This window comes from Aotus nancymaae, unplaced genomic scaffold (assembly GCF_030222135.1).
Source record: "Aotus nancymaae isolate 86718 unplaced genomic scaffold, 86718_ANA_hifiasm-v0.15.2.pri h1tg000011l, whole genome shotgun sequence".
NCBI classification, from domain to species: Eukaryota; Metazoa; Chordata; class Mammalia; order Primates; family Aotidae; genus Aotus; species Aotus nancymaae.
The window spans coordinates 79,777,278-79,789,678 of NW_026988422.1; the positions used below are offsets into that span (position 1 = coordinate 79,777,278).

Here is a 12,401-nt window from a genome sequence, read left to right on the forward strand (position 1 = left end):
GCTGCAACCTCCCCCTCCCAGGTTCAAGCAATTCTCCTGCCTCAGCCTCCCGAGTAGCTGGGATTACAGGCACCCACCATCACGCTCAGCTAATTTTTGTGTTTTTAGTAGAGACGGGGTTTCACCATCTTGGTCAGGCTGGTCTTGAACTCCTGACCTCAGGTGATTCACCCGCCTTGGCCTCCCAAAGTGCTGGGATTACAGGCATGAGCCACCGTGCCTTGCCCTGACTCCTGGTACTTTCTTAGCTCCCCCTTGGCCTTGCAGTACTTTTTTTTTTGGACAATCTTACTGTGTCACTCAGGCCAAAGTGCAGTGGCATGATCTCTGCTCACTGCAGCCTCTGCCTCCCAGGTTCAAGTGATTCTCCTGCCTCAGCCTCCTAAGTAGCTGGGATTACAGGCACATGCCATCACTCCTGGCTAATATTTTGAGTAGAGACAGAGTTTCACCGTGTTGTCCAGGCTGGTCTCAAACTCCCACCTCAGGTAATCTGCCCACCTTAGCCTCCAAAAGTGCTGGGATTACAGGCGTGAGCCACCACCCCAGTTACACAGGAAGTCTTAACAGCTGAGGAAACTAGTTCTAAGTAAAGGGTCACTAACATAAGAGGTTGGAAAAAAATCATTGTCAGCTGATGACCTTGAAAGATAAGCTCTGTCACTATGAAAAATGTCCCAACAGCAGCCTTTCTGAGAACCCCCAATACACAAATTGTATTTTCTAAGAGTGTTTTCTGGTAGAAGTAACTCCAGGACTCTGTGGGAGGGAGTTGATTCCGTGTCTTGGGCCAGTGAAAATTGGGATAGGCTGGAACCTATTGTTGATGCTAGAGAGCCAGGATCTTTTCAGAGATGTCCTGGGCAGGCCTGAGAGGACAAAGAGGGCCCCCACCAGCCACACTGTGGGAAGGCGAGCACCGGGAAAGTGATTCTGCCTGCTGGGTGTTTTCCATCTGCCCCTCCAGGGCCACTCTCTGCTCTTCTCCACCCTGCTCTGAACTTGTGGTCTAGATCGGCAAGCAACGTTGTCCTCTGCTCCCAATTGGGTTTGGCCAATGGGGCACACCGGTGAGAGGATGGGGGAATTGAGAAGAATGATATCAGAGCACTTATCCCCCCAGCTCTCTTCTGCAGAGTTGCTGTGGTTAGGCTGAGTCTCTGAACCCAAAAGCCACTGCGCCTGCCAGGTGCCCCCTTCTTCCCCCACCACCCCCTTCTTCTCCCACCACCCCATTCTTCCCCCACTGCCCCCTTCTTACCCCAGCACCCCCTTCTTACCCCTCCCTGACCCTAGGCTCTAATCATCCCCTGCCCACTTGACACATTTGGATTTAGAAGGAGTATAGAGCACCCTGTTCCCAGCTCCAGGTGATGTGGTTTCCCTACACCCTACCCACATCTTTGTAAATAGTCCTGTTATTAAACTCTCCTGAAATTACCCACGTTGAGTATGATGTTTCTTTCCCATGAGGATCCTGACTAATACATTATGGTTCACTGAAATCAGTTGAGTTTGTGAAAAGGCATGACTCCATAATGTAACTCAGAAAAGTGAATGTTAGATGGTTGTAGATGCTGCTGGCTTCCTGTCAAGAAGCCACCCCACTGTCTTCCTTGCCAGCAGAGCCATGACTTGTTAAGTTCAAGTGTCCACACTGCCCATGAGATCAGAGAAGGGAGATTCTATCCCCATTCTAGGGGAAAATCCTGATTGATCAAAAACAGCCACGATGGTCCCATTCTTCTTGCTGATTAGCTAAGGGGTGGGCATGCAATCCAATTTTTGGATTTGGGATGTAACAAACCTACCCCCTAAAATGTAGTGGCTTACACATGGGGGAAGTTTATCTCTTGCTCAGGTAAAATGTAAAACAGGTGTTCCTGATGATCAAGTCAGTCTCCTCCCAACTCTGATTCAAGTTTCACGTTCCTTCTGTTGGATGGCTCCAACCCCTTCCAGAATGACCCCTGGGCAGTCGTGCACACCTGCATCAGGCCTATGGAGGGAGAGAAACATAAAAAAGATTATGCATGGGAAGCTTTATGAAGCAGGCCTGGAAGAGATTCTCATCACTTCTGCAAATTTCTTTGACTAAATCTCAGCCCACAGCTGAGGAGCCTGGAATAGGTAGTGTAGCTGCATCCAGGAAATCAGTTTGGTCCAATCTCTGGCACAGAGGAAAGATGGCCAGGAGACTCCCAGGAAGGGCTCATCTCTGTTTAAGAGAGACTTCAAGGAAGACACTGGCTTTGTCTCTCTGGGGATGTTGTCATGTCTGGATGTGAAGCTTGGGCTGCTGCTACTAGTCTTGCTGTGATCCTGAAGAGGAAGGCCACACAGAAGGAAGCAGAGCTCAGAAGGCATCAGAACAGCAGAGCAGGTTTCCATTGGCAGCATCTGGGCAAGGAGTGGCAGGCGCCATGTCCGACCACAAAAGTGGCAAGAAAAGCTCTAAAACAGCCCAAGAATCAGGCCAAGAAGATGGATGGGGCATGATGAAGATAAAGCCTTTTCTCCCTTCCTTCCTTCCTTCCTTCCTTCCTTCCTTCCTTCCTTCCTTCCTTCCTTCCTTCCTTCCCTTCTTTCTTTCCCCAGGCTGGAGTGCAGTGGTGCAACCTCAGCTCACTGCATCCTCCACCTCCTGAGCTCAAGTGATTCTCTGGCCTTAGCCTCCTGATTAGCTGGGACTCAGGCACGTGCCATCCTGCCCAGCTAATTTTTAAATGTTTTTGTAGCGACAGGGTTTTGCCAATGTTGCCCAGGTTGGTCTCAAATTTCTGGGCTCAAATAACCCAACTGCCTCGGCCTCCCAAAATACTGGGATTACAGGTGTGAACCAGTAAGCATGGCCGAAGATAAGGCTTTCAAGCAGAAACAAAAAGAAGAGCAGAATAAATTTGAGGGGCTAAAAGCCAAGGCCATGGGGAAGGGACCCCTGGGCACAGGTGGAATTAAGACATTTGGCAATTGGCCAGGCACAGTGGCTCACACCTGTAATCCCAGCACACTGGGAGGCTAAGGTGGGAGGACCACTTGAGCCCAGGAGTTCAAGACCAGCCTGAGCAACACAGCAAGACCCCATCTCTAAAAAAATTAAATTAAATTAAAATTGTAAAAAAAGAAAAAATCTGGCAAGCAGTAAGCTGTTCCTTGTGCCTGAGGCAATGATTACCCCTGATTCCATGCGTATTTGAACATCTGGATTCCCTGCATCACATCCTTTGCCACATAGAGCTGGAATGAAGTGTTGTCTTGGAGGCTACTGTACATTTAAGAATAAACTTTTGGCCAGGCACAGTGGCTCACACCTGTAATCCCAGCACTTTGGGAAGCCGAGGAGGGCAGATCACAAGGTCAGGAGATTGAGACCATCCTGACCAAAATGATGAAATCCTGTCTGTACTAAAAATACAAAAATGAGCTGGGCATGGTAGCACACGCCTGTAGTCCCAGCTACTCAGGAGGCTGAGGCAGGAGAATCACTTGAACCCAGGAGGCAGAGGTTGTAGTGAGCCAAGATCGCGCCACTGCACTCCAGCCTGGGCGACAGAGACTCCATATCAAACGAAAAAAAAAAAGGAAGAAAGAATCCAGCAGAGTGTTAGAGTGTTACAAGATAACAGATTCGCCTATTGGCCTAATAAAGGGTAGGAGAGATTACTCTGTAGATTGTGTTCTTCACCTCCTAGAAAGAAGACGCCTCTAAATGAGCTTAGTAATTATAACAAGATAGAAGTAAGGCAGGCTGTTTCCAGAAACGCTGACAGCCATGGATATATAACATAACAATGAAAGGAGAACGGCTGTAATGCCTGCTAAAGGAAAGGTCAGCCGCTCACCCTTTACTGGAAAGGCAAACCATGCAAGCAGTTGGGAGGAACTAAAAACATGTTAAAGGTTTGGGTTCAAAATACACCGTATTTGTTGTTGTAACAAGTGAAATTTAAGGCCTAAAGGGAACACAGCCCAGCAACTAGTCGCAAAGGTGCATAATACACAAACAGATCTATGTCCCAACCAGGAATCGAGGAATGACAGCCCAGAACCTGCAGCCCCATCTGGTTGGAACTTACGGGCTACGGAGCCACTGGCCAGAGAGAGATTCATCTTCCTTTTCTATCAGTCACATTCTCAAAATGTCAGGAAAGAGACTGGCCATCAAACCTGTGCTTCTCTCGTGGTTCACCTCATGGAATGTGACCATTTCCCTGGCAGCTGAGGACTAAGGGTGGGGCAAATCCAGAAGAGGAGTGTTGGGCCAGTCACAAGGAGCAAGAGGAGGGTTAGGTGAGCTGGCCCACCACACCACGTGAGCCGGGGCTGCAGAGGGACCAGGACTCAATTCATCCTGAAGGCAAAGCTGACTACACTGTTTCCAGACTCGAACTGGCAAATGAATATAAAGGACACCCCATTAAATCTGAATTTCAGATAGACAGTAGATAATTTTTTAGCATGCCTGTACCTCGTGACTAAAAAATTAGTCATTTGTTTATCTGAGATTCAAATTGAGCTGAAATTCAAATTCAGCCTCAGCTTTCAGCTACTTGGACTACTCAGGTGGTTGTGCAGCTGGCGCCTGCCTTTGCACCTCCAATCCATCCTCCACAGCCCAGCCTCAGCCGTCTTGCTGAAATGTAATTCACAACCACGATATATCAATGAAAAAACGTGTCAAAATATCACATGTACCTCCAGAATTGGTACAAGGGTGACATATCAAGTTAAAAATACGTGTACCAATCAAAAGCAAGCCAGGTGGCTAAAAGAAAGAAATACATGTATTGCAATATTATATATACTTCAAATATGTACGTGATGATATATTAAAATATGTATCAAAATATTAAATATAATTTAGATCGTGTTGCTGTCCTCCTTTAAAAGCTTAAAACCCAACTGGGTTTAGTAGCTCAAGCCTATAATTCCAGCACTTTGGGAGGCCAAGGCAGGAGGATTGTTTGAGACCAGGAGTTTGAGACCAGTCTGGGCATCACAGTGAGACCCTACCTCTACAAAAAAACTTTTTTAAATTAGCCTGGCATGGTGGCAAGCACCTGTAGTCCCAGCTACTCAGGAGCCTGAAGTGGAAAGATTGCTGTTCCCAGGAGGTTGAGGCTACAGTGACCTGTGATTGTGCCACTGCACTCCACCCTGGCCAACGGAGTGAGATCTTATCCAAAAAAAAAAAAGAGAGAAAAGCTTAAAACCCTTCCATAGCCTTCTGTTGCCATTGGAATGAATCTAAACTCCTCAGCACGGCCCAGAAATGCTGATAATCTCGCTATCACCTACCGCACTCCTACCAATTCCCAGCTGGACTCCAGTCATTTTCTCAGGAGCAGTCGTGCTCCTACCTCAGTAGGGGTTTACTTTTGTTTTTTTGTTTTGTTTTGTTTTTGTTTGTTTGTTTTTTTAGAAGGATTCTCACTCCGTCACCAGGCTGGAGTGCAGGTGCGCAATCTCAGCTCACTGCAACCTCCGCCTCCCAGGTTCGAGCGATTCTCCTGCCTCAGCCTCCTGAGTAGCTAGGATTATAGGCACCTGCCACCAAGCCCAGCTAATTTTTGTATTTTTAGTAGAGACAGGGTTTCACCATGTTGGCCAGGCTGGTCTCAAACTCCTGGCCTCAAGTGATCCACCCACCTCAGTCTCCCAAAGTCCTGGGATTACAGACGTGAGCCACCGCGCCCGGCCTCAGTAGGATTTTTATTGTGTGTTTCTTTGGCCTCTTCGATTGTTTCCTTGTAAGCTCTTGTCTCAAATGCCTTGGATTGGTTATTTAACTTAGACCAATGCATTGTGATTGAAAGGTTCCATATTGAACACTATATTTTTAAAACTCTGCTCCAACAAGGATCTCTGAATTTAGATGGATTTTTGCCAAATCACACTGTTGCATGCTCTCCATTTTTCCTTTTGATTCCAGTAGGTTCTAATGTAGTTATTTTGGTTGCATCCCTCTATGGGACTTCACAGGGTGGGGGGTTGTGGAGAGACTGAATATGAAGTACAGGTCAGTGAACTGTTAAGAAATATTTTTCATTCCTCATTCCCAGGAGACACTTAATCTTAGCTAATGAAACCAGTTTTTAAAGCCTGAGCCAGCAACTTGCATGTGGAATTTTTTTTTTAACATGCTATTTATTCCAGGGAGGGCCAGTGTGGCAAAGAGAAAAAAGAAAAAACAATTTAGGTTAAAAAAATAAAATAAAACTACAGGCTGGGAAGAAGTGGCTCATACCTGCAATCCTACCATTTCGCAAGGGCAAGTCGGGAGGATTGCTTAAAGACAGGATGTGGAGACCAGCCTGGGTAACAATCTGAGGCTCTGTTTCTACAAAAAAGGAAATAAATTAGCTGGGCATAGTGGTGTGTGCCTATAGTCCCAGCTACTAGGGAGGCTAAGGCAGGAGGATCACTGGAACCCAGGATTTCAAGGCTGCAGTAAGCTATGATCAGGACACTGTACTCCAGTCTGGGCAAGAGAGCAAGGCCCTGTCTCTACAAAAAAAGAAATTATATTTAATATTGATACCTTTATGGAATCTCAGTGGTAACTTGTTACCACCTCTGCAAAAGAAGACTTTTAGTTTTTAATTTTATTTAGATTAAATTTAAATTATAAAATTTATCTCCTACAGCATTTTTAGGAAGAGTAAATTACTATTCAAATAAGTGGTATGGTTGGGCACAGTGGCTCATGCCTGTAATTCCAGCACTTTGGGAGGCCAAGGCGGGCGGATCATCCACCTGAGGTCAGAAGTTTAATACCAGCCTGGCCAACATGGCAAAACCCCATCTCTACTAAAAATAATATAAATAGTAGCCAGGTATGGTGCAGGCACCTGTAATCCCAGCTGCTCAGGAGGTTGAGGCAGGAGAATCACTTGAACCTGGGAGGTGAAGGTTGCAGTGAGCCAAGATCGCACCACTGCACTCCAGCCTGGGTGACAGAGCAAGACTCCATCTCAAAAATAAATTAAATAAAATAAGCAGTATGGCCAGGCTCAGTGGTTCATGACCATAATCCCAGCACTTTGGGAGGCCGAGGCAGGAGGGTCGCTTGAGCCCAGGAGTTCAAGACCAGTCTGGGCAACACAGTGAGACCCTGTCTCAAAAATAAGAGCATAAAATAAGCAGTAGCTGTAAGCTTTGTTTGAGCTTAAAGGAACACATCTTTAGCCTTAGAAGTCACACATATCTCTAACTCACCAAGTCTGTACCTTTTCTTTCTTATAATAGGAGTATTCTGAGGTTCCATTCACTGAAGAAGATTATCGAAGAAGAAAGGCTCATCCTAATTTTCTGGACCATATAAATGCTGAAAAAATGGTTCTCAAATTTGGAAAAAGGGTAAGTCTGGCATAATGGAACATGGACATCATCTGAAGTCTTTGAACATCTCTTTGCTTAGTTTCCCGGGTCTTACACCCACAGATGTCTGAGCTTTAGACTCACCCCAGGATGCCCTGCCCTTAGGGGTCCTGGCCCAGGTTCTGGTCCAGCACACTGGGTTGAATGCCTTCCATCACCACCCAGCCGAGCTTGAGCCCTCACCTGCAAAGGGGTTTGTGTGTCTGAAAAGCTGTCTGGCCCAGAAGAGGCAAACAACCCAGAGTTGGAATGGGGAACAGGGGAACCACATTTTCCCTGTTCCCAGAATCTTTCCCATTTGTTTCCCTTTTTTTTTTTTTTTTGAGATGGAGTTTTGCTCTTGTTGCCCCGGCTGGAGTGGAATAACACAATCTCGGCTCATTGTAACCTCTGCCTTCTGGGTTGAAGTGATTCTCCTGCCTCAGTCTCCCCAGTAGCTGGGATTACAGGGGCAAGCCACCATGCCCAGCTAATTTTTTTATTTTTAGTAGAGACAGGGTTTCACCATATTGGCCAGGCTCGTCTCGAACTCCTGACTTCAGGTGATCCGCCTACCTCAGCATCCCAAAGTGCTGGGATTACAGGCGTGAATCACTGTGCCCAGCCCCCATTTGTTTCTTAAAACAACTCTGAAAAGTGCCTATTAACTTCATCTTAGGAATAAAGAGATGGGAGCTTCCAGAGGTTAAATAATTTGCCCTAGACAAGTCACATAACTAGGATTTACTGAGCACTGTCCTGAGCACACCTCGGCCTCGTCTGAGCTACTCCTTATAACAAGACTATTATCTACGCACATTGTTGTCCTCATTGCATTTCCTGGCATGGAGCTGAGATTCAGAGCTGTCAGCCACCAAAGCCTGTGGGGTTTGCTTTTTTTTCTTTGAAATCCAAAATCCCATCATTCAATAGAATTTATCTTGACACATCCTTGATCATTAAGACATTCCCGTAGCTGAGAAGTTCACGTAAACAGTCTTAAGAGCTTATTAGCTTTCTGTCCCAGCAAAATTTGTCATTTTGACATAGCCATTATAAAATTATTTTATCTTGCCTTTCATCAGAAAAGATGATGGGAATGCCCTGGCAATGAGTAAGTAGTTATTTTTTATTTATTATTTTTCATTCAGGGTTTTTATTTTATTAGACTATAAGCAAACAGCAGAATTAACACAAAATTCAGCAACTCCAGACCAGCTTTTCTTACCCCCATGAAGAACAGTCAGTTGAACAGACACAGATGTAGAGATACCTGATAAACTGACAGCCAGCTCTGCTGCCCGTCTAGAGGGTCATGTCCCAACAACAGTAAAGCCGCTCTGCCTTCGCCTTTTTACAGGATTGTTCTTTAAAGGGACCAGCGTGAGATACTGACACCCATTAAGGCGTCTGAGAGGCCCATGTTGGGGCTGAGCCTCAATGCCAGCCTCTGGTTGTCTAGCGACAGTGCCACAATAGCATGCTTCGTGCAGTTCTGGTCTCGTATCACAAAGGCAGAGGCAACCAATCCTTTTGTTTCTTTTCTTTTTTCTTTTTTAACCTCCCTTAAAGATTCTTTGATGCTTTGCTCTATTACTGTAGACATGGGTCTATTTCTGCCTAATTTTTTCTTCTTTAAATTCTGGGTTGCTATTTTCATATTAACAATTTGATGACCCCATCACAATACCAAAATATCCCCAAAATGAAGTTCAAATTTGATCAAAACATAAACCACAGTGAGTGACTAGAATGATAAAGGCCAGGCAACAGGAAAAGTCACCCTAAGCCACCATCTGACCGCTCAAGTCTTGCCTGTCCAAAGAGGAGGGCGAGAAGAGGAGAAATCTATTGTACACGCAGCACTGAACTGGAGAACACGGCTTGGGGCTTCCTGGACGGTCCAGGTCTCCCAGCTGCCCCCTGCTTCCCAGATTGTCCCACTTGGCCCGGTAACACGTGCCGGCCACCGGGGCCCCAAGTGTCCTTTTTACGGAAGGACATCACCTTGAATTTGCCACGGTGGTCTCCGGATCGGTTGCTGAGGATGGGCTCGTCACACTTCAGCGGCCTGTGTCCTTGGGAGACCCGGAGCCCTCATAATCGGAGAGGACTGAGCCACCGCGGATGTCATTGCCCTTCATGTTGACCCCCCGGAAACGGTGCCATTCCTGTATTTGGGATCTTTCCTGCAGGGAGCATCCGGGTCTGTCAAGACCAAGGTGTAGAGATTCCCTGAATCAAGAGCATCCCACGAAATGCTGGTGGGTCTGTGCTTCACCTGGGTGGGCGTCGGTACTGTACCCCGCTCGTCCACCGCCGTCGCGTGTCGGTAACATGCAGGGGGCGCTGCGGCTGCTCGTCTACTTCCCGCAGGCTCCAGGCGGAGCGCGCAGCCAGGAGTGCCACGGAGGGGCGGGGTGGGGGGTGGGCAGGCGCGGGCGGCAGTGGCGACACAGGGGCCTCCGCCAGCTGAAAAATTGAGGGCTCACTACTGTGTACTCAGCACAGTTCTCAGTGTTTTACTCATGGTATCTCATGCCATCTTCAAGGGTCTCATATACAGTTCCCAAAATTCTGTGAGGCAGGTGCTACTATCATCCTCATTGAGTAACTTGTAGAAAGCCCCAAACCGTCTGAAAGTGCCATACATGTTTCCCGTTAGTGGAAGACCAGCACTAAGTGAACTGCAATAATAGTTATAAGATGACACCTAGTGGTCTCAGATGATATTACAATAGGAACTTCTGTCCTACTGTAAAAAACACTTGACCAATCCAAGCACTGTGAGTGTAAAACATTAGAAGAAACAACAGAAAATGAGGAATTCTAGACCTTTTTCTGTCCGTTAACTTATTACCTTAGCCAAGTTATTAAACTTATGGGGTTAAAATACGTAAAAGGTCTAGATTAGATGGTCTAAATTTATTCCAGTTCTTTTTTTTTTTTTTTTTTTTTTTTAAAAAAACAGGGTTTCATCATGTTGGCCAGGCTGGTCTCGAACTCCTGACCGCACGTGATCCGCCCGCCTCGGCCTCCCGAAATGCTGAGATTACAGGCGTGAACTATTCCAATTCTAAATTCCGTAAATATATTAACTTTATTGGAACCTGTGATTTCTTGATCATTTATGTTTAATTTACAGGTTGAAAATGTATGCTCACACATATACAGCTGATAACATGAGAAATATGATCATCTTTACATCTTTTATTACAAAACGTTAAACTTGTCATTTAAATAATAAAACCAAAATTTCATTGTAAAAATCTATTCTTTTTACCCCCAACTTTCTTAATCACTCTTTTCTACACCATTAATAAGATTGATTCGGCCAATTTGGTCATCCCAATGATCCTTTTTGATCAGTGATGCTAATGTTTTCACCTGGGAGATAGACCTTTGGAAATATTTAACACATTCATTTAACAAATGTCCAGTTAGATCCGATTATGGACCAGGCACTGTGATGAGGAGCTGTCCTCACAGCCATCGATAAAGCAGACACAGTCTATGCACTCCAGAGGCTGGTTGTCAAGTGTTTATCTACTGTTATCACATCCTTAGGCAGCACATTCATATACAAGACTACGTACACAAAAGGTGAACTTCTATTCAGTATTTTGAGGCAAAGAGGAGTCCCTAATAATTATAAAAGTTGCCAAAATAGTCCTGAATTGCCTGATACCAAACTTGCTTTCATATTTTATTTTATTTTATTTTATTGAGATGGAGTCTCACTCTGTCGCCTAGGCTGGAGTGCAGTGGCATGATCTTGGCTCACTGCAACCTCTGCTGCCTGGGTTCAAGCAATTCTCCTGACTCAGCCTCCTTGAGTGGCTTGGATTACAGGCACCTGACACTGTGCCTGGCTAATTTTTGTATTTTTAGTAGAGACGGGGTTTCACCATGTTGGCCAGGCTGGCCTTGAACTTCTGACCTCATGATCCACCCGCCTCAGGTGATTCATCCACCTCAGCCTCCCAAAGTGCTGGGCTTATAAGCGTGAGCCTACTGCACCCAGTCTGGGGAGCAGTATTTTCTATTCTCTGGAGCTTGTATGAAATTGGGCTTATCCTTTTCCTTTGTGGGTTTTGTTTTTGTTTTGAGATGGAGTCTCACTCTGTCACCCAGGCTGGAGTGCAGTGGCATGATCCCGGCAGCTCACTGCAACCTCCACCTCTCGGGTTCAAGTGATTCTCCTGCCTCAGCCTCTCAAGTAGCTGGGACTACAGGAGCCCACCACCGCACATGGCTAATTTGTGTACTTTTAGTAGAGACGAGGTTTCACCATCTTGACCAGAATGGTCTTGAACTCCTGACCTCAGGTGATCCACCTGCCTCAGCCTCCCAAAGTGCTAGGATTACAAGCGTGAGGCACCATCCCTGGCCATAGTTTTTGTCTTGAAAACTATTTTGTCTGATATAAGTATAGCAACTCCTGTTCGTTTTTGGCTTCCATTGGCATGGAATATCTTTTCCATCCATTTATTTTCAGTCTATGTGTGTCTTTATAGGTAAAGTGTGTTTATTGTAGACAACAGATCAATGGGTCTTGTTTTTTTTTTTTCATCAATTCAGCCAGTGTATGTCTTTTGATTAGAGAATTTAGTCCACTTACATTCAATGTTATTATTGGTAAGTAAGGACTTATTCCTGCCATTTTGTTATTTGTTTTCTGATTGTTTTATTGTCTTATCTTCCTTCTTTCTTTCCTTCCTATCTTGCTCTAGGGATGGTGATTTTCTCTGGTGATATGATTTAGTTTTTGACTTTTTATTTTTTGTGTATCCATTGTAGGTTTTTTAGTTTGAAGTTATGATGAGGCTTGCAAATACTATCTTATAACCCATTTTTTTAGCCTGGTAACAACTTAACCCAATTTGCATAAAGAAACAAGCAGAAAGAAAACTAACAAAAACTCTATGCCTTGGTGGTGCGTGCCTGTAATCCCAGCTACTCAGGAGGCTGAGGCAGGAGAATTGCCTGAACCCAGGAGGCGGAGGTTGTGGTGAGCCAAGATCGTGCCATTGCACTCCAGC

The 12,401-nt window shown here is 45.5% G+C and overlaps 1 protein-coding gene across 1 annotated transcript in view; it reads left to right on the forward strand.

The window, feature by feature from the left end:
* Positions 1 to 12,401, forward strand: part of AK7 (adenylate kinase 7) — an 87,200-nt gene that overhangs the window by 21,074 nt on the left and 53,725 nt on the right. Inside the window, exon 5 of the mRNA XM_012471269.3 lies at positions 7,249 to 7,359. Coding sequence (XP_012326692.2) covers positions 7,249 to 7,359 — 111 coding nt within the window. The remainder of the gene's footprint in view (positions 1 to 7,248; positions 7,360 to 12,401) is intronic.